This window comes from Pavona decussata, unplaced genomic scaffold (genome assembly GCF_977016875.1).
Source record: "Pavona decussata unplaced genomic scaffold, jaPavDecu1.1 SCAFFOLD_96, whole genome shotgun sequence".
In the NCBI taxonomy this organism is placed as follows: domain Eukaryota; kingdom Metazoa; phylum Cnidaria; class Anthozoa; order Scleractinia; family Agariciidae; genus Pavona; species Pavona decussata.
In genome coordinates this window covers 2539171-2562260 of record NW_028145513.1, presented here as the reverse complement: position 1 = coordinate 2562260, position 23090 = coordinate 2539171, and the positions used below count along the sequence as shown (strand labels likewise).

Genomic DNA, 23090 nt, shown 5'->3' with positions numbered 1-23090 from the left:
CGCGTTGAGTTGTGGGACTGTTTTTTCGTGGGACACTGGGTCTAAATGTTATATAGGGGATGTTTTGTCTGGAGAAAAAAAAAAAAAAGTTAAAAACCTGGTGAAAAGCGATCGAGGACGAAGCGAAAATGAGAAGATCAAGAAATATGACATCTACAGCAACTGGACAGGCTAGCGGTTCAGCAGCTGGTTCTTCAGGAAGCAGCAACATTACAAACACAGTTCCTTCCCTACTCAAAGAACTTCACGGCCTTGTGTTGCAAATTCAGGTGCTTTTTCATCTTTATTCAGCATGCATGAGTTTTACAGTGTACTTAGCAACATCCTTTATCCTCTATATCATAGTTTAAAGTGAGTCTCGGGAATAGAGTTTGAGTTTATACATATTTTGACGCTGTTCAACCTTGGCTTTGTTCATTTCAAGAACTGTTTCCTTTAGCGTCCGCAAAAACAGCTGTTGTCCCAGGATCGTCTCCCGGAGGGGCACATTCTGTGGTCATTTCTTTAGTCTGCTTTTCTTTTTCTTTCCTTTTTTTTTCAGACTTAGAAGTAATATTTTACTGCATAATTTACCATACTGAAAACAGCATTAGCATAGCATAATTAGCATAATTTCTCCATTTCCAGTATTTAAAAATCCACGAGAAGTCCGCACTTTGGTTTAATTGTTATTTAAGAGCTTGTGTAGTTCCTCAAATTGACATTCTTAAAATCCCTAATATCCTCTTTTTCGGCAGTCAAGTATTCTTTAGGCTATTTATTTTAATTTCAAACTAAAAAAAGATGTACAATATTATTAGAAATATCTTAACACTAAGATCCCAAAATTATATTTAAAAATATAAGCTAAATATATATTTAATTATTAAATAATAATTAAATTCAAATGTAAAAATGAAAAAAAAAGTTGGAAAATTTTTGTTAACCAATGCAAAGCATAACTGGAATTCAGTTCTCAGTACATGTTACTGTTATTGTTACTGTTAATGTTATGGGCTTCAGGTGGAAAGAGTCATTTACTAAAAAGTGAGTAATAACTTAGATTGACTTCTAGGAAGACATGTCTCAATGCTATACTTAGAATTAGTAAGGTCTTTTTCTCAAAGTTCCAAGGATCTGCCACCGATGTCTTCGCACTTCCCAAGCCTCAAATATACAAGACCAAGGGAAAGACTTGGATTCACTTCTCCTTTGCTGTAGCTTTTGTTAAATATTAACTCATCTGTAAGATAATTTTTTCGATTCTAGGAGCAACGGAGCCAAAGTGAGCAAAACCTGAGTACAATCACCAAGACTCATGAAAAGATGAAAACTGAAGTCAGAGGTTTGTTGTGTTCTGATACTTAACTACTAATTTCTAACTCCAGGCTGCAAATTGCCATTTTGTAAGGTCTTTATGATTTGAGCAAATTATAGACCTTTTGCAATAATTAGTCACATGGTCAAATATCGTAAAACTTCTAGCTGGAACTAAATGATTTCTATAGATGGAAAGAGCCTGTATCAATAACAGCAGGAACACAAATGTTTATAGACCAGTGCTTTTGAAAGGTGAGATTTTGTGATGGTTTGAATACTTGCACAAGTAGAATGTTTTTTTTTTGGTGGAGGTGAGAAGTTGTAAACCATCCAAATAAGTTTTCTATGATTGTTTAAAAAAGAAACAAGTGCAATATTATCATCTGAAAAATAAAGACCAAGATGAGCAAATTTCAAGCCATTAAACTGAAAGGGAGAGATTTTATGGCAGTTTGAACATTTGAAAATTTACAAGGATTTGTGCGGGAAAGCCTTGGAGCAAGGCTTCTTCTTCTCATTCAAACAGAAAATAGAAATCCCCCTTTTGAGACAATTAAGCCTTACAATTTGCATGCCAGCTAATTCCTATATGCTCTTTCTACCCCTGATAAAATCATTTCTTCAAAATAGATTGCTTGCATGTTTATGGAAAATGTTTTTAAGTCATGTGACCAACCATTCCAAAAGGCTTAATTCAACATTCATTAAGTTACTAGCCTCTCAAAAGGTTCTTTTAAGTCAGGCCGGTTAATTTGGTCGTGGGAGCTGTTGTATTGATATAATTATAAAGTACCCCAAGCCAGAATTGTACTTTGTTTTCTCAAATTATGTGAATCATTCTCTCTTTCTTCAGTCTTTTTCTGGAAACAAAATATTAACTGTTAAGTTCTTGTTACATTCTTCAGTGTCTCCATACTTCAAATCCAAGTTGCGAGGTTTGTACAAAACAGCAGGAACTGATGCTGAGAATGAAGTAGAGTAAGTTTATATATACATGTATATACCTTGGTTATTGACACAACAAGGTTGGACAATGAAGGATTAATTTCATAATAATAATTATTATAGCTTTGCTTTGTAGTTTTTAGTACAAAAGAGACGTGTAACTGTTCTGCTTGGACAGAAATTCTCTGCAGGTGGTGTAAGATTTATTTTCATTGGATTAGAGTAGCACTGATCATGAAAACTTGACAAACTAAATTAACTTTAAAGAGTCATAAGTTTTACAGTCAAGTGTGGCTTAAAGGAAGTGCACTTTGTAATGTGCAGTTCCAGAATATATCCATACCCCCCCACAGAAGGTCAATGGAAATTCCGAGAGGGAGGGGGGGGGGCTAATAAACGGATATTTCCGAGGGGTTGGGGGTGTTCCTATGAAGAATTTCTTCAGAGGGGAAGGAAATTCATCAAAAAATTGTAAGCGACGCACAAAGTTGGCTGACGAGAATTTTCAGTCGCCACTACGGAAAAATAATTATAATCCAGCACATTAATGCAGCGCAAACGAGGAATCATTCTGGAAAAAGTTATTTTGGTTGAAGTGTTGTCTGGTTAACCTTCTGATAAGCGAAAGTAACGCTTGGGGGTATTTTTCTTTGAAGTTCAACTTCGCGGCGTGATCAATCGGCCTCATGTGTGCATGGCTGTGCATGACTTCACAATCGTTTGAAGTTCGAGTTTTGAAATTAATAAAAGCCCTCTTTACTCGTATTGTAGCATCAAATGAGGAGATTAAAAGGTTTCTGAACAAAGCAACTACAGTCGAACCTCCTTTTGCAATCACCTCTCGTAAGAGACCACCCCTCATTAACGACCACTTTTCCAAAATACCAAAAATTTTCAAGTCAAATCACTATAGATGGAACCTCTCATAGGCGACCACCTCTCATAAGTAACCACTTTTAGAGATGATTGTTTAAAATTTTCTATAATTGTTTTTAACCTCCTGAAGGCGACCACTTGACACACAATCTGCTGTATCTCTCGTGGACGGAAATTGAAAAATGTGTCGCTGTAACATATTGGCTACATCAATACAGCGGACGCCGTAAATCTCACAGTCGGAGCTACCGGAAGTGCTTCATGATTTAGCTTAGCATTGAAATAATTGATAAAATACACATGCACTATACTTCACACTGAAATAAACTTTAAGCAGATTGAATCCCTTGTAGGAAAAAAACTCTCTTTATATCAATGCAGGTGATAAACAAGGCCAACTTTTAGCGCGAGCTTCGCTTGAATTCCCGGTTACTTACATTAATACAAGGCTATTGAAACAAACACCTGTGTTGGATAAATCTGGCCACAACTGTGGCAGGTTTAATAAGATCAAATGTAACAGAAACACAACACAGTGATATATGTAAAAATCCATTAATAAGTAACTGATACAAAGTGGGGCGACAAAAACACGCCAAACAACTAAACGAATATAACAAGAAGGAAATTTAAACAAATCTTATATAGTAATAATAAGCCGTTGGTAGGAGAAGGGGAAGGAGGCGGGTAAGATTTTACTCCAAGGTGATCTTTCCTTATCGATGACAAAGGAGAGAAGGAATAATAGCATTGAAACTAGACGTAATATACCCGAGACAACGCCCCCATATCCCATTGGCTAGATTTGGCGTACCTGGTACAGCCTTACCCAACGGATTATCATGTGAGCACCATGCCTTGCTATAAATTACATTATGTCTAGCATAGTGTCTGGTTTTTTGCTTATGTTCCGTTCCCTGAAAAAGTTAGACAGCGCTACCTGGAGTAATGAAAGAGTCAAGTGTCTTTCACAATAATTGTCTCACTTTTTCAAGTAATTTGTGAGATACAAATGATAATCACCATAGACCCTAAGATGTTTTGCCAAGAATGATTTTGGACTAGTCTTAATATACTTGTAGGTAAGAAAAGTTATTACTATGGGTTTTGATAAGCACTGGCAAACGGTTAGGTCTCCACAATTACCCATATGTAAATTACCCGAAATTTACACCCCCTGTGGTCTGACCTCTGGTAAGCGACCACCTCCCGTAAGCGAACACATATCCTTGACATCATGGGTGTTCGCTTACGGGAGGTTCGACTGTATTTTGATGAGCATGGCCTTTTCGTAGTTCCACAGGCTAGTTTGCGGTTGAAATCTATTTTGGACACAAAGAAATGTACAATGGGCGTGCAGCGTTGTCGTGTTCGATGAATTTATTTCCCACAGAAAATTATTGTACCGCGGCCACAAAACATGTAATTTCTTCAATGCAAAGATTCTGCAGAGATATTTCAGAGATGCCAAACTCTGAAGATCTGAAATCTGGAGATTTTTTCTTCTGAGCACCCCCCCCCCCTTATTACCCTACCCTCCCCCCTAAGCAAAATTGATGCACTTACCCCCCCACCCCCCCACCTTATTGGCACAAAATTCGCACAACACTAGAGCTCTTTTGTCCTGCTCTTTAATTGGTTGAACGTTTATCCAATCAGAAAGTCGTTTATATTGCAATGATGACAGCTAATGATGACAAAAAGCGTATTTTCTTGGGTTTCCGTCAAAGTTTGTGGCAGATTAGGTAAGACAGGTACGCAAATGTAGCCATGACACAATATTTCTTAAATTTATGGAACATTTGAGTTGAAATACTAGCCTATTATACAAATAAGATGCCAAGTCGCTTTTATCCGGGAGGTTTAGTCACCCGTACGGGAGACCGGGAGATTCGTTCCGTATCCGGGAGACTCCCAGATAATCCGGGAGAGTTGGCATGAGTGATATTTCCATCCAGTGAATAATAATGAACAGTGCAGTTGAAATTTGATCCGGCACTGAATGTTAAAACTCTCCCAATGTATGCAAATTTTGCTCAAGGACGTGAAACAGCGATGTTTATTTGATAAAAACCTGACAAAAAACATTGAAAACACAAACTTCTTTTCTTTCTCTTATTCATTTCATTCACGATCTCATTGCCGAGACGTGAATCCATGGACTAATTAATTTTGAAGTTTTGAAAGGAGAACCGGCGAGAACCTTTTGAAACTGTTCACAAAGGCGGCTTTCAATTCTTGTGCATGCAGCCAGTTTTCGACTGGGTTTTCAAAGTTCTTCAAAATTCTACTTGATAGATTAAAATCCAGCATCGTATATTCAATGTGCAACTTATATTCATAGTGGTTTCTTCGCGTTATTAAAATAGCAAACGTTTCTCTGCGGAGGTCATAACGAAAATGGAATTTGCAAAGGCCAGTCGTGTTTAGGTGAAAAAGAAAAGTTGTAACATGATAGAGCGCTTGAGAAAGTTATAAACGTTAACTACGCAACAACAAAGAATTAAGCCGTGTTTTATTGCTGTAAAAAATCGACCATTTTTTAGTTTTTTCCAATTTTTCCGGATATAATTTCAGCAAAAGGATTAAAACAAGTAAAATAGCGAAGTGTTGTAAATAGCTGAACTAGCGTAGTCGATGTTGCTTCAATAATAAAAAAATTGATCGAAATAGTGTGCGTCATCAATTTTCTTAGTCTAAATGGATTTTGAACTTCTGAGGGGTTCAGGGAGAAGGGTTTTAAAGACCTGGAAATTCCAGAGGGGTGGGGGGGGGGGTCATCATAAACCCTCTGGGACGGAAATTCTGAGGGGGTGGGGGGGGGGTTAAAATAAAAAAAAGCATTTGTTGGGGGGGGTATGGATATTTTCTGGAACTGCACATTGTAATTATCTATTGCAAATAGCATTTTTATTGTCAGTAATATCTATTGTTAATATTAGTTTTCTTAGATTGTAAAGCGCTTTTGATCATTCTAATGTTAAAGGGTGCTATATAAGTAAATAAATTATTAAATTATTAAATTATTATGAAACACCGTACGTGCAATTCACTGAGAAATTCAAAGCAAAAGTTCACCAAATTTTCCAACAGTTAGTGTAGTGAATTTCTTTGTTTTCTCTTGATGAATTGTTAGTGAGTTTGAGAAGTTATTTCTAAATCTTCATCTTTCAATTATAATGTTTTTTTTTTTTTTTGCATGAATTGGAGAATAAGGTGAACTTTTTACCTCTTGGTTATTCCCAGCTTAATCAAAAAGGCACTGGATAAGATAGCCATCATTAAAGCTCTTAGAAATGACAGAAGGATTGGTATGTATCTTAAGAAATAGTGTTAAAAGAAGGAACAATTTATTATTAATAAATTATTATTATAATTTGCATAGTATATTATGCTCTTATCAGTTTCAGGGCTGAGATTAAGTTTTTAGACACATGTTACAGCGAGCTTCTCATCTGTAACACTCTTGTTGGTTTCTGAATAAAATGACCTTATACAATCATGAATATCACCTGCAGCATCAAGGTTCCATTCAGTTTCCTGTTTGCATGCTAGAAATTAGTGATTCTTCATGAGATTGTTTAAACAGTGTTAATTTAAAGAGTGTGAAGCTTTGGAAATGGTTTGCATAAATTATACTAATTTGTTATGTCAACTGAAATTTGTGGATAAAAATGTGTAATAAATGATGTTTTGGTTGCCTATAAGAGGGCCTTCTTGTTTCTCTTGGGGAGATGGTTCATTAGGTCATTCTGTTTTTTTTAGGGCTATATCTGCACATGTTGTGTTTCAAGTTTCTGTGATACAATGAGCCATTATTGTAGAAATGACTGGTTCATTAGGTTGTGTTTCATGTGTTTTGTGCGAGTGGAATGTGTTTATTGAGTTGCTTTGCTTTAGTACCGGTGTAACAGAAATATACAATAAAACTCCAAAAAAGTCAGTAAGTGGATTTTATTGTGTGTTAGGAGTTTGGCTTTTGATTCTTTTTTTAATTTTTGTCAGTCTATATACAAATGCCTGTAAAATGTCCTTAATTCACTGAACTACATCTGTAGTCAATCTGTAGAGACAGATGCAGGGTAATTTTAGGGTCACATCTCTGAAAAACCATGCTTTTCGTGTTTCTAAATTCATTTATATTATTTTGTATCTGTTCCTTAGTTCGAGGTAGCAGCAGCAGACTGGGAAATCAGGAGACAGGAGAACCCAGGTATTCCTTCTCCCCAATATTGAGTGCAGAAATAATTATAAAAATTATTGTAACCCTTCATATGAAATTATAATAATTTTTTAGACTTAAGGTGATGGCACACTCACAACACTGTGTCCTAAATGCACAGATTTGGCCTATTTAATTTGTAGGAAAACTACATATAATAGCAAAACTAAGGCTTTAATGTTTAAGTTGAGGTGTTTTATGTTGCATTTTGTCTCTAAAATTATAATTATAATTATTATTTTAGGTCAGAACACTGAAATTGCATAACATAGCCTGTGAATGAAGTGCACTGTTTTAATCTGTTGCATGCATAATTTCTGTGAATTCATAGGTTTATGGTGATTGGGAACAACTTTTGGCAATTTCAGTAACTTATGCCTAAAAAATGTGTAAGGAGATATAATACATCTACTATTTAAAATGAAAGCCATCATGGATCACTCCAAAAAGAAATGAAAGGCTATATGTAAAAATGCAGCAAATTACAACAGTATCATTGTTGTCAGACAAGTGACCTGCAGATTATTTATTTGTTAGTTTTTTATGGATCCATTCCTGATGATCTCGTCTAATCAATTTCCCAAGCAGTAGGAAAAAAACAGTCAAGTATCACACTGACAAGGAACCACAGATGCTCCCCTCAAAACATGATGTTTGAGGAATTTAACTTCAAAATTGTCATAGATACGGTTTTATCTATAGTTGTATTCACTGTGAATGGTGGACAAAAATGTGTCATTGAAGAAGGGAATAAAGATACTTATTAACCTAAAAATTATTTCAGGCAAATGCCTAGATGAAAATTAACAGTCATTCCACTATAATTAATGACGCTCCAGGTGATGTACATTTGGCGTAAAGTACAGGGCTGCAGTTAGTAAAGGGAGCATTACCCTTAACAGTCCAGTTGATATGGTGACTGAAGATGCTGGGTGGGACCTTTAAATGGCTAATTTTCTCACGAAATAACATTAGTTTGTTGCAGATGTGTAAATCAAGGCATTGTATTGTGTGAAACTGGTAGCCTTACTGTGGAATCTATTTGATTTGATGTATTTCATATGAGTTAGAAAGGTGATGAGGAGGGGAGTTCTCATGACCATGTTACAACAAGCAGCAGTTCAGTTACCAATGTGGATGGGAAAAGCATCTGAAAGGTAACAGGTTTTTAATTTGTTATTATCAGAATCAACCATTAACAATTATCAACAACAACTTCGCTTTAGAGTACTCATATAGCAACAAGACAGGTCTGGAAGTAAATGGGACTATGGACACTGGGTGCTCCCTAGGATAGCAACAACCGTGGGTGGTAGCAACACACCCAGGAAGGTGTAAATGGTTGGTTAGCGAACGCACCCTGCAAAATAAATGGGGCGGTTAGCGGACACAAACCCCAATGCACGAACTTGGGCAGTTGACACACTCAGAGATAATGAATGGGGACAGAAACCCTTGGGCGGTAGCAAATGCCCAGTGAATGATTTGGGGTGGTAGCAAACTCACCCAGAGAACGAAACCCCCCAACCCAGTACTTGTAGGTAGCTAATGATAAGGTGGGATAAGGGACCCACCCAGCCTGCCACGGGCGATAGCTAAGTGGAAGGTGTGCACCCAGGCCAGTAGTCCAAGTTTATTAAAAAAAGAGGTGGGGGGCGGGTAGGGGAGGGGAAGGAAAGCGAACTTACAATGGATAAAAATATAGCGTGTGTGCTATTCATACAAAGACTGGCATATGGAAAATACATGCACGTAAGTGCTGTTCTTTGAGACCTGGTATGCAACAGATGGCTAAACTGTTATATTCGGATAAGCACATGCACGCAAACCTAAGTGATCTATACTAGGAACAATGACATGGGCATGAGTGCTGATATAAATAGTAAGTTAATGTAGCTTACATCGGCCATTGTTCCGATAACAAGTTCCTTGGAATGTTCGTAATGCACTATGACAACAAAATGGTAACTCTGTGGTCACGCCATAGTGATAAGCAACAGAGTTAAGCTCTTTGTAGTTAACTGCACTTTACAAGTAAAGTGAGCGATTGTTCAGCGAAACAAAAGGTTTATTTTGTTTCTTGTTCAACAAAAGATCTCCAAAAGATGCCGCTAAGAAAACTAAGGTTTTTGCATACGTTATTTCTCGAAAACAAAGAGCAAACCAGTGAAAAAAAAAATACAAGGCAATGTTTGTTGACTAAAACGAAGCCCACATGCAAAAATTGAGACAAATCCGGAAAAAAACGGCCCAACATTCGACATAAGGTGGATATGTATCCAGCCCTTCATTTGTTCATGGATGATGTGAAATTGTATGGCAGAGATGAGAGTGAGATTGACTCCCTTGTACAGACTGTTAGAATATTTAGCAATGATATATCAATGTTGGAATGAGCTTTGGTATTAATAGATGTGCTGTGTTTGTGATGAGAAGGGGAAGAAAAAAAAGTGTGATGATAGAACTTCTAAATGAAACGAATTTGTGACCATTGGAGGAAGATGATGATGGATGGCGATACAAGCACCTCTAGAGGAGTTTTGGAAGCCGACAATGTTAAGCACGAGTTAATGACAGAGAGGCTATGTTAAGTCTTTTAAGACTCTTAAAAGAGTACATTAGAAGAGTCAAGAAAGTTATTAAGTCTAAACTCAGTGGTGGAAATATGGTAAGAGCTCTCAATTGATGGGATGTATCGCTAGTTCTTAACACTGGTGGAGTGGTTTAGTGTACTAAGCTTGAGCTAATGAATCTTGATCAGAAGATTAGAAAATTGCTTACGATGCATGGTGCTCTCCACCCAAGAGTCGAAAGGAAGGGGGACAAGGACTCATCCATATGGGGAAACTTAGCCCAACACAGCTACCTTAGCCAAAGTGAAGAAGGACTGCTAAAGGCTGCATTGAGCAGGAAAGAGAAGTGGAACAACCAGATGATTATAAGAGAAGAAAGCATGAGAAAAGAATGAAAGACTTGTCTGAGAAAGAGATCCATCCGCAATACATACGACAGACAAGGGTGGTGGCTGGTAGTGTATCCTGGAGCTAGCTAAATGTGGGAGGCCTTAAGAAAGAGACTGAAGGCCTAATTACGGCAGCACAAGATCAGGCATTGAGAACAAACGTAATCAAGGCAAAAATCGAACATCAGAGCGTATCAGCATTGTGCAGAATGTGTGGAAAATCCCAGGAAACTGTAGAACACATAGTATGTGGTTGCAGCAAACTTGCACAAAAAAATTACAAAAAGAGGCACGACACATTGGCTTGGGTCGTTCATGGAGAACTTTGTTAAGTGTATGACCTGCCCTTGCAGTAGCGCATTAAAAATTGCAAACTTTCTCTCTGCATTTTGCATTTCTTTATGCATTTTGCATGAAAATCGTCCTGTTTGGTGCTTGGCTGGTTCCACTCTGATCATATAATTGTGTTCACAACATATCACTGGTTACCCTGCTAGCAGAGCATTCTCTTTCTCACTTTTGTTTTTCTTTAATATATTTTGGTCCTTAAATGGATAACTTATCACTCAATCCTTTCAAGAAAAAGTGTACTTATGTACAGGAAAGGTATTGTCTGACGACATAAAAGGCAACTGCAAGTTAAAATTTGTTAATTGTGCAGTTCCAGAAAAAATCCATACCCACCCCATGGATCGTCATCGGAAATTCCTGGGGGGAGGGGGGTCTTAAAAGTCAAAATTTAGACGCAAAGTATGAGGCTAAACTAAAATTTCCTGAAGGGAGCAGGGGTGCAAAACAGAAAACGTTCCATGGGGGGGGGGGGGGGGGTATGGATATTTTCTGAAACTGCGCATATCGAGTTTCTAATCTTGGGTTATTTGCTAATGTTGCTGTTATGACTCACTTATCACAAGTCATACCTTATGATCTGGTATGTGGGCTCAAGAGTCGTGGGAGACTGGCACAGTGATCCAACAAAGGGAACAATGGGATAGAGGGAGAGAGCAAACTGCTTTCCAGCTCCCCCTGTGTGCATCTTTGTCGCACTTTTCATTAATATTAAAATTTAATAAAAAAAAAGACTGGGGACGAGTCCCCCAATAATAGCCTCCCTCACAGCTACTCTTATGGCTCGTCATGCAATCGTACCTCTGCGTGACGAGCCAAAAGGGCGTCTGCAAGGCTGGCTGCTGTTATGATACATGTATCTGTAGACTGAAATTTTCAAGTCATTCCAAAGGGGTCTGGGATCAGTACCAATCATTTATTGGGTTTTGAGGTTGAAGTTTGTATGTTACTGAAATGATTACAGTCGAACCTGTATATAACGGCCACCCTCGGGACTTGAGGAACTGGCCGCTTAATACAGGTGGCTGCTTAATACAGGATCACTAAAAATACTCACTGGGCGTGGTCCAATGTCAATATCAAACAAGATTGGCATGTAAGATCTCATACTATCTGCCTAAAGCGAGGACCAACTATGGAAAATTTAACATTCGTTTTTTTGGAGCTAAAGTTTGGAATTCCATTGAAGAGTCATTAAAATTCAAGAGTCGTACCTGTTTCAAAGTCCTCTTAAAAGAATCGCTTATCTCCAACTACTGACTGGCTCATTGATGCACTTTATTTTTCAGTTTTTGTGTGTGCACTCCCCCTTGTTTATTGTTATTTTTGTGTGTGCGTGTGTGTGTGAATGGTAAATCGTGTCCTTAGTTCCATCTTAATGTAGGGTATTTGCAAATTTTTCCGCTCGGCCCAGCCACTTAGCTCGATTAGCTTGCTATTTCTAAGTGGCTGTGCCCTCTTCTTTAGTAATTTTTCTTTCTTGTTTTAATGTAAATCTGTGTAATTTCTGGGCACAAATAAAGATTGTTGTTGTTGTTGTTGTTGTTGTTTTAATGGTGTATCATACAAAAACATTTCATGCAAGGAAACAATAGGACAATCAACACTCTTTCAAGAGATCAATACTTTAAACAAACTTCAGTGCCAAATTGTAACTTAATGGTATCATATACTTAACATTGTGCGAAAGCACTGTGCAATAAATTGTCCTCTACTCTTGAACGGTGTACAGTATTGTATTTCTAACTCACTTACTTACGTGACTTGCAGTTCACAGCAAAATATCTCATTCCGTCATTTCATAGTTGTTACGATCGAAGTGGAGTTATAACGGTAATGTTGCTAATTAAAAGTAACACAATATACAATTTAATTCTTCAAGTTAAAATAGGAATAGGGTAAGAATGACGGCGACTTAAAAAAGTCAGACACGTGGGTTTGGCGCCTCGGAATTTGAAACTTTTGTTTGTAGAGCAAGTCGTTGACTATCGGCACTGCCAGCGACAATTCCTGTTATCCATGGTACTATGCATATGGCTTAGTCTCCATTCAAGGGTGGCCGCTTAATACAGGTAAAAAAAAAAACAAAGAAAGACAAACATAGGACTGCTACAGGGTGGCCGCGGCCGCTTAATAGAGGTGGCCGCCTAATACAAGTAACAAATACAGCGTTTGTATGCGCGAAAAATCGGGACTTTAAAAACTGGCCGCTTAGTAGAGGGTGGCCGCTTAATACAGGGCGGTTATATACAGGTTCGACTGTACTTGGTCTTTGTGCAGAGTGAGTTTTGGAATTGTCACTAGTAAGGAGAAGTGAGATAATCATCACCCACATAAATTAAAAGTAAAATCTTTATTTCCTTCCATAGCCCACCTCCACTGTGTGGAAGCATTCAAGCCGAAACTAACTATGTGGCCCAACAAGGAGATCATGTAAGTGGTAACGAAATGTCTCTCACTTGAGGTTTAGTTTTCTTTATGGTGAATTCATGGATGTCCCTTCCCCTCTTTCCTGATAATTAGTTTTGTTTGTTGTAGGTTGCTGCCCGTGTTCGTACGCCTGATGGTGAAGAACAGTTGATTTTGGCAGAAATAGTTTCTTTCAATCCTTCCTCTAACAAGTATCCTTTTACAACAGCAATTTATTTGTACTCAAGCCTCGGTCAGGGTTAGTTTTTAAAGATAATAATTAAATTTAAGTTAGAGTTACTGGGTTCATTATGAAGGAGAAAAGTTGATTCAAAAGGCTCCTTTTAATACTACACTAATTACTGTACATTATGGGGCACAGCAGCCTGCAGTACTTGTTGAGTTATGGATGGGGAAGGAGATGAAAAAAAGGTTGAACTTTCAAGTTTTTTTTCTTTGACACATGCTTCCCAGTTTTGTCATTCTTTGCAGTTCAGACTTGAAAAGAAAGGTTAGTTTGCAAATACAACTGGCTCTCATTATTTCCAGCAATGAGGGGCATTTGTGTAAGAGAGCCCTAGATGCTTGGAGCACTGACAGGCAGCTATAATATCAGGCTATAGAAGGATTTGTTCTAGAAAGGTTGTTCTTTCCGATGTCGTTTGTTGAATTAAGAGCCTTGGGCAATTCAAGATTGTGATACACAGGAAACCCTCAGGGGTTCCAAGTCTCCCCTCCCAGAAAATCGAAGGGTAGGCCCTACAAGGCTTTCTTCCTTGTGATTCCTTTTGATGTTCATATTTTTTTTATTTGAAAATTAAGAACTTGTAGTGCCTCTCCTGTCGATTGTTTCACTTTTTGTAGAACTTGTTGTGTTTTCATCACTGAAGTGTCGGGTTGAGTACCAACTACCTGACGTGCACCCGCCATTATTTAAAATTAGATTTTTGGTAAATTGGGCACTGGTTGTGGTAGAAACGACACAATTACTTCAAGTTATCTCGTTCCAGGCTCTGCAAAAAAAATTCCACCCTGTCTTCACCCTTTACTAAAAACAAATACCAACGAAAAGCTCAAACAAAGCGAAGAAAGCCGTCGGTATGAATTCATGAAATTTGAGTGCGCTAAACATTTAAACATTTAGCGATAAGTAGATTGATAAGTAGTTTCTTGTTTGTGAGTATTACCTTTGATGTTGTGTGAGATATGACGTAGACGACATTGATGAAGAAGCTGGAAGAAATGGCAAAGAGTAAGTAAAGCAAGTTACAGATAGCCTCCCTAACCTCGCCCGTATTACAACTGCATCCATTTAGAAACTAGGGACTGTTAGATCATTCTATTTACAGAAATGGTGCCCATCGACAATAAAACAGTATTCTTGAGTATAGAAACTGACAAAAATATTAAGGGATAGTGTGAGTAAAGTTCTATGAAATAGGTTGTGGTTTAAAAAAAGGCACCAACCAACCCCCTTCCTTGTTCATAAAATTGTAAAAGTCTTGAAAAATTCCTATTAAAATAGTTATAAGGCTGTACTGGCATTTTCGGATTAAGCGAAACCTTGATGAGATGTTATAGAAACAGGGATGAAATGGAAGAAAATATGATTTAATAAACCCTTAATAAACGTTTAGACGTGTGGTGGTTCGAGTAATTAGCGTCCGTTCAGAGGTTTTTGGAGTCCTAGCGTTACTGTTGAATTAGTTTTAAATACACTACGTTTTAGTGGAACACAGGTTCGACTGTATATAGTTTTCCGATTCTGTTTTCGATAACGAAATATTAAATGACCTCTGTTGTTTTATTTCAGGCGTCATCACTTGAGTCGAAGGCGAGTTATACCTCTTCCCAAAATGAAAGCCAACCCAGTGACTCACCCTCACGCTCTGTTCCAAAAGGATCAGGTAACTTCAGCTAATTTGGCCTTGCGTTTGATCATCGTTACTTCACGTGGTTAGCTGATTCGATAACTTTCCCCCTAGATTGTCATGGCGCTGTACCCTCAAACCACGTGTTTCTACAAAGCTGTTATCCATGAACCTCCTGCGAGGGTAAGTACTGGAAGACAACAACTAAATTTCACTCGGAGGAAAGACATTTTTTTTATTGTTGCGGTTGGATCAAACTTTATGTTGTAGACAAGCTGAGTCATTTTGTAGGTAGCGTCCTGTGCTCTACTTAGATCTGGGACGAGCTGAGTCATTTTGTAGGTAGCGTCTTGTGTACTGCTGGGATCAGCGATATGGAAAGCGGTTTTGTGAGAGATGGCAAATTGTTAGCACGGTAATGAAATGAGGAAGATGTCACGTACATGGAAGGAAGAAAAAAATATTTATCGAACACATGGCCTTTCGCACATCGGTTAGATGCTCAAAGGCTATCCTTAATTTTCTCCGTAGACCATCGTCCAACCATACCAAATTTAAACATTTTCAAAAAAATATTTCAGCTATGGCAGATCCTTTGGACTTATTTGGTTGTAGAGTTAAATTTTTATGCGGCTTTGCATTATTGCTAAAATCACCACCTTTACGGACAGCAGGGAGCTAGCGAAGTATGTCTCGACGCAGTTCCCACGGAAATATGGAGCAAATGTTAGACAAAAAATAATGCGACGAGAAAAATCACAATTTCAGGGACAACGGTGAAATTGTCTAGAATAGTGGGGATTACTTTCCTTTTCACTACTAAGGCCCCTAGTTTGAATAATCTCCGCAAAGTAATCATACTCAACCTCGTTAATTCAGTGACATAAAAATAACTGAAACATTTTCGTCAAGATGTTTCCCAGAACTAGCATGTGAAAACTGAGTAACTTCTTTTACCTTCCGGATTACCAGCCGTTACTGTTGCAGATCGCTCTGTGTTGGCAGAGTGACGTTAGAGACTGAACATTATCCACGAGTGTTCGTTACTTTCAGAGGATCTCTACTTTTGGGATTACTAACAACTGGCAATCTTTTCGTATCGATGTTTTTTTTTTTAACGTACACGAACCACAAAATCGATGGTTTGGTAATCCATGCTTGTGTAGTTTCCAGATTCGGTCTCTTAACCGTAATGATGGTAAACGAACAAAAAAAATGGGGATGGCCTCACCACTGAGTTACTGGTAGACTCCAATTAAGAGTCTCGTTAGTGCATATGTGAACGCGTCCTTTGAGAGAAAGAGAAATGAGGAAAATCCTAAAACGTTCAAAACATAAAGTTACTTCCTTTGGGTTAGTATTCATAAGCTAGTAGTACAGTAGAATGCTAGTAGGTAGGCCCTTTCTCATCTGGGTTGTCGCTTGTTGAAACAACAAACGCGCGCGAGACGGCACATCCATTTTGCGTGTACTTGAGCGTGAACCTAACTGGTTTTACTTGTATAAATAAAATGTGGCAATATATCGGAAGCTTGCGTAAATGAAATGATGCAATATATCAACAGCTCACGTAAACGTAGGAAAGTTGAGCACTCGAGTTTTACGTTTACGGAAGCCGTTCGACTCACTCAATTTATGCCAGAGCGGCGGAAACACAAAACGCGCGCTTAACGATACGCTCGCGAATGACTTGTGATGGCTCTTTTGTGTACGTTTGGTCTCGCGTGTCTCCAAAGTTTTGTCTGACGATACTAAAGGAACTGTTCACATTCTCATTTTGAACTCGGTCTAATTGCAGCCCCAAGATGATTACTCAGTGTCGTTTGAGGACACATCTTATGCTGATGGTTTCGCCCCTCCACTGAATGTCCCTCAGAGGTACGTGGTGGCATCTAAAGAAACAAGGAAAAGATAATTCGCAGAGAACAACCGGAGAACACTCACGAGGACACTCGCTCGCCATTAGTGAACTATCGTGCAACCTGACTGTTCATTTAAACAACTGGTCTCAAACCATTTGAGCAGTCGTGGACCAAGGATCGGCGCCATCTATTTTGTAAGGCAGTTTGAGAAACAACGGACAGTTGGTCTATTGAGCAAAATTTCGTTAACCAAGCAAACGTTTCGTGAGACAAGTTCATGTAAGGGTCTATTCTACTGACCAAAAACACTACTGTGTACTAAGTTGTTTCGAAGTGCTTCACATCTTACGCTATTTTCTCTTGGATAACTTTTACCTCCGTGGCGGACTAATCAGGAGAAGCTCTCGGTTGTTAAAAGACCCTTGGTCTCAGTTTTATTTTGCATTTATTTCCAAAATGTAGATCATTCCCTTCAGTTTACTGTTAATTATTTCGAACATCAACTTAAAATAAAATACAAACTTACATATTAACAGGGTGAATGTTTTGTCTTAGTTTCGTTTAAACGTATGGCTTCTATACCTTCATGAATGGCTTTTATACTTTTACCCTTTTATACCTCCCGGAATCAAACCTCACTTTTGAGTGTCTGGGTAAAATCCCAAAGTATAAACCTTCAAATGAAAGTTATTGAGCAGCAGTTTCATACAGTACTTTTTGCTTTCGTACATTATGATCTCGAGGGCTTTCTAAGGAGGAAAAAGTTAAATATTGTCTTGTTCACCACTATTGTTCGAGGTGTCTGCCAAGCTATCATCTTCATCGTCGTCATCACTCAAGGGTTCGTAATTATCTGACAAAAGAGGAGTCGGTTCTTGTGGCCTGGCTACAAACGACGAGCTGCTTGGACTAGAGCCTGGGGGCAAGTTGACAGCCAAGGCCTGAGGAACTGGTGATGAGCGAGCGCTGCTGGATGCAGAGCCAACATTAATGGACAAGGTGGAATAAGGGAATGGTGGTATGCGTGCTGCCATGGACAAGGACACAACTGAGGAGTACTGCCCATCGATTGGAGGCCATGGTGGAAGTGGCGAAGCACGGTCGCTTTCTGATTCATGACTGGGTGACTCAGGTGGGGCGGGAGAAATGGGGATCATATTGATATAGCAATCCGCCCGCAAAGTGGCTTCTTGACTTGAGACCACCGACGCAAAGCGGGCCGACATTTGAGTACTGTCGGCATCCCCACTTGACGATGAAATGACAGGAAATGTATTTGTATGTACATTTGGTTCGTCGTCAGACTCGGGTATCTCTCCCTCGGATAACTGATCATCTTCTACAATTTCCTTACTTTGTGAAGGTAGTTGGTCACCATCAGGTACGGTCTGTGAACTGTCAGGATGCCAAGCAGACTGCTGTTTTTCCGTCAGCGTATTTGTGACAACAGCAGTAGCTTCATTATTGACCGACGTGTCCTCCACAGATGCCATCTCATCCTCTGATTGGCTACTTTCCTGTGAAGGTGGGATCTCTCCTTCTGACAGCGTATCATCAATGTGACGATCTCCCTCATCTGGACTTAACACACCAGACGAATCGTCTTGGTTTAAAGGTACACCCTCGTACACTTCCTTCATTTCTCTTTCTGAAATGTTCTCGTCACAGACGGAACTCTCTTCTGAGGTGATGAGGGTGGAGCATCCAGATCTTATATCCGGAGAATCCATTGTCCCTGGCAGTGGAACAAATTCTCCAATGAAAGTAGGGTAAGGTAAATGTTCATCATCAGACGCATCATCCATGGCTGAGCTGATTTCTGGAGGATTATTGTCTGACGAGGAGCTGTACGTTTCAGCGTCATGTAGGAAGCTATGTTCAACAGGGGGCTTTTCTAACGAATCAGCTTCATTAATTTCTTCATAATCCTGGACTCCTTGATCCAAAGCAGCACTTGCCACATATTTCTCTTCTACTTCCGATGTGCTAGGGGACGCGTATGCATCTTCTGTATCAGTCACCTTGACAACTGATTCACCTTTCATCTCCGTCAATGATTGAAATGGCGTGCTGTTCACTGCCATCAAGGCACTATTGTGCGGAGCATTCTGACCGTAATTGTCAAAATTCGTTTTTGTTGAAGGCATCTCGTTGAGGTCAGGTATACTCCGGATGTAAGCCGAACTGTCTGGAATGTCCTCCGAGGCTTGCTGATCCGACGATTGGACTTGAGGTGTAAATGCTGCTAAATCGGTTTCACTGCTTCCAACAAGACTATCTTCACTTGATTGCAGTCTTACAGCATCCTCTTCATATACACTCCTGTACGTTGGAGCGGGTAATGCCTCTGAAGAATCTTTCTCAACAACAGTTTCACCAGCGGGTGAGCTTTGGGAAGTAATTAATTCTTGATCTGAAATATTACTTGGCTCTTTCATTTCTACACCTAATGACACGCCAGCCTCTTTCTTCTCTTGTACATCAACATCTCGCGTGAGCACCTGCTGCCGAGTCTCGTCAGGAATTGTTGCTGTTGTTGTTGAATCCTCCATCGGTTCTTTTAACTCAGTTAGATACACACAGTTTGGTCCTGTGCTTGTTACGGTGTCTTGAAGACCATTACTGTCGTCTTTGTTTTCGCTCTGCATGTGGGGTGTCTCGATATCTTTATTTTCGTTTTCAAAGTCACCTCTTGACACACCTGCATAAGGGATGTCCACATCAACAGAAATGTCAGCATTAATGTCACTGTCTGTCAATCGCACAGTGCTTTCATCTTCTACATGTCTTCCACCCTCGCAGATACTGTCAGGTTGTGTGATTCCCTTTGTTGTAGTACAAAGAAACATCTCATCGCTGCTTTCAGGTAGAACCTCCGACTCCTCAGCAGATAGTGTTTCACTGTCACTTGCATCATAAAATGAAGGCTGTAGATTACTGTGAGAACTCTTAACCAGCGCACGGACTCGGGGATGCAAGCCTCCAGAAGACGAATGTACTGTCTGCACCTCATCTTCAGTGTCTGGCTCTCCCTCATCACCTTCTTCTGTCTCGCTGCCAGATGCATGAGAGATGAACGCTTCTGGAGACAGCTCGTGCATTGGTAAGGATAACTGTTCATTGTGGGAACTAGCCAGGGCTCCCTGTTCAGAAGAATAAATCTGGTTCACTTGACAGGTTTCTTGTACCCTTCCTTTAACTTCTACACTTTGGCCAGACACAAAAGTAGGCTGTTCAGGTTGAGAATGTACCTGTATATTTGTGTCATTTTCTGCCGGTGTCTGTGACATCCCACCTACACTAGTAGCTTCGTTAGGCTCTGTAACTACAACGCTTGATGACGATAGCATTGGTGGACACTCTTCAGGCATCCCAGAAGGTTGGAGAGTTTGCAGATGTTGTCTTGATGGATGTTGCACCTCAGCGTGAACAGAGCCCATGTAAGTTCTTGTTTCAACAATGGTCCTGACTTGGGAATGCCCAGGTTTGCAAGATGTTATTGGATCACCACTGTCAGCCCTTTGAGAGGAAGGCGGTGCTGATTCATTGAGATGTATCCAAAATTTCTGCTGTAAGTCTTGGTCAATAATTGTCACCCCCTTACGTAACGTTTCTTCAGATACAATGGACTCCTGGCTCGATCTGGTTTTCACTATACTGTCAGCATCGCTCGAAGCATCACTTCTCAAAGTGGGTGGTACAGGTGACACAATACCTCTGATTAAGGGAGGTGGTCCTTTAGGACTTGTTCGCTGTGACGAACCTGTTGGACTTATCACAGAGCGAGATATCAAGGGTGGCGGCCCGTCAGGGCTGACAGACCCCCTTGCCCTTGTCCCAGGTGGCGATGTAAGTTTGCTTTGACCACGAGATGTAGATACAGCGCTATGTCCTCCTCCAACTGAGATGGAGAGAGGAGTGGGGGTGGCACTACTCTCTTCCAGCATGGACCTCATTCCAGTAATGGGCATAAGGGGTGGAGGCTTGGGAACCAGTCCAGTAGTAATACCATACCGAGGAACACTGGATGTACCGGGAGATGTTCTAGGAGGAGATGTCACAAGCCCTCCATGGGACGAACTATATGTTTCTTCTAACTCGGTGGTTTCTCTTTTTGTGTTGTCTTTAAAGGAAACTGTACTTTCATGGTTTTCTTTCGCATGAATATCAACTTTACGGGCTGCTGCAGCAACATCCACTAAAGTTGCAAAAGCAGACATGGGTATGGCTTCCAAAAAAGAGCCGTTTTTATCTTTTTTAGCTTGCTCCTTAGTATCTCCGTCACTGGTTTGCTCTGCAAGCCTACTTGTGTTCTCTCTGCTACTAGATACCAACACTGGTTGCTGATCTGCAACGTTTTGGGAAACTGCATCTGTGTCTTTTAGCTCTGGAATAACAGCAGCTCGATTGCGCATCTCAGACACAGAGGCTGGCCTGGAAGGGATTCGTGAAAGGTAGGTTCCACCTGGAGGAGAGACGGTTTTTGTTAACTCACCATGCGCAGTAACCTGTGGTTTCATCTCAGGTGAAATGGCACGTGGATACTTTGTTGGCTCTACTGGTGAGCGACTTGGAAGGGGAAACTTGGGTAGCTCGCCAGGAGATACAACCTGTTCAGGCATTCCTGGAGTATGCATGTGTCTTGGCTGTTTAACAACGAAAGGGTTTGCTAGATCCTGCTCTGAAATGTCATTAGGACGCCTTACAGGGACATCAAGTGGATGTTGTAGAGTTCGCCTTTCTTCGCTCAATGGTACAGGGTAACGATGCCCACAAACAGCCATTGGTTGATATGTAGGTACAACGGGTCTTATACCAGCAGGAAAATAACTAGCTGCTTGGGGATACTGATGCGCAAATGCGCCGCTAAGTTTTAAATGATTTGGTAGATCCTCTCCATTCACGCTATGAGGAAGGATTTGGTGTACACCAAGTGGAACCAGGAAGCGATGTTCAGGGTGATGGTGAAAACTCGTCATGGGATGACCCACATGGAATGGATAGCCGTACGGTGGAGGAGTAGATTTTTCCGTGGGATGTGGGTGAACATGCGGCTGATGCTGAGTCTGCATTGCCATCAATGCGTAAGGCTGACTGGGATATTCTCCAGTGTGAAATTCCCGAGGAGCTGATACGCAGACATTGCCAAGAGCCGTAAACTTGCGTATTGCTTCGCTTCGCTCATATATGCTCAGTTTGGGATCAGGCGTCCTTGGAGGAATATGTGTTTCTTCCCGCTTCGTTTGCATTATTTTGTCAGTGACATCTGCATTGTTTGCTTCCGCTAAGGCATACTTTGCCATGGCTTGAAGCCTATCACGAGCAGATGAGGAACTCAAGGCGACCACGGGAGACCTTGATGTTGGCCTTGTAAGAGATGATGTGCTGACCTCTCTGTCTCTTGTTAAATCAACGGTCTCCACCACTGGAGTTCGCCTTTCCCTTTCACTTCCTCTATGATCCACTGGAGTATGCGTGTGTCGTGAAACATCTCTGCCAGAATTGGTTTCACGGCCAGGAAGTATATTGCAGTCATGGAAGGATTTGCTGTGCACAAAGCCCTCCCTGGAACGGGGGGTTTCCTTTGTCAAATCTTGTGCCCCGGTGTATTTTTTGTCACGTGAAGAGGACATTTGTATCAGCGGTGGTGGAGGATTAAGTGGCGCTTGATGGATAGCAAAACTACTGCCTGGTGGAGTGGCACTCTGTCGTGTTCGTGTCTCTGTATGGCGGGTTCCAGATGAAAGTGGAAGACTTTGTGGCCGCACTGGTTCAGAAGGTTGGGTCTCCTCTGCCAAAGGTGCTGCAATAAATAACAGAGAAATATTTGAAGTCTTATTTTAGGTTTTCGTTTTATAAGAAGGGTATTTTGTAATACACAATTTCGTAGAATTGGTCGGCATATGCACCAAACAATAGGTTTAATGAGTAGAACACGGCTGACTATATGTACGTAAGGAAATTAATTTTACAGAGAATGTGAACGCACGCCTATCAATTTTTCTTTCTGTAATCCATTATTATGACTGGTAACTCCGCTCCTGGATAGTTCAGCAACACAAGACAAAATTATCGCAAAGTATTTCAAAAGAAAATGAATTCCTGGCGTTTAACTCTGCATCATTACCATCAAGCTTGCTTAAGGTTATTACGGTGCCAATCTTTCGGTAATGAAGTATAAACATATCAGACAAGGCTGTAGATCAATTGTGAACCGAAAAGGTCATGTGCTGCGTGGTACTTGTTCAAAGAAAGCAGTAGGTGATAGAAAATCAAAGTGCCAAATAATGATTGAA

The 23090-nt window shown here is 40.1% G+C and overlaps 2 protein-coding genes across 6 annotated transcripts in view; one reads left to right on the top strand and one right to left on the bottom strand.

The window, feature by feature from the left end:
• Positions 1-10: 10 nt before the first annotated feature.
• On the top strand, positions 11-17327 carry LOC146472929 (SAGA-associated factor 29-like). Its single transcript, XM_085119149.1, has 12 exons — positions 11-269; positions 1249-1324; positions 2205-2277; positions 6367-6431; positions 7285-7333; positions 8413-8499; positions 13022-13085; positions 13191-13273; positions 14266-14313; positions 14875-14968; positions 15047-15115; positions 16731-17327. Exons 1-12 carry the CDS (start codon positions 129-131, stop codon positions 16845-16847), a joined length of 966 nt encoding a protein of 321 aa, XP_084975275.1. The 5' UTR covers positions 11-128; the 3' UTR covers positions 16848-17327.
• LOC146472928 (uncharacterized) overlaps positions 17223-23090 on the bottom strand; it is a 38506-nt gene continuing 32638 nt past the window's right edge. For all 5 annotated transcript variants that reach the window (XM_085119143.1, XM_085119144.1, XM_085119140.1 and 2 more), the window contains one exon: positions 17223-22597. In XM_085119143.1, coding sequence (XP_084975269.1) covers positions 17559-22597 — 5039 coding nt within the window. In that variant the 3' untranslated portion in view covers positions 17223-17558. The remainder of the gene's footprint in view (positions 22598-23090) is intronic.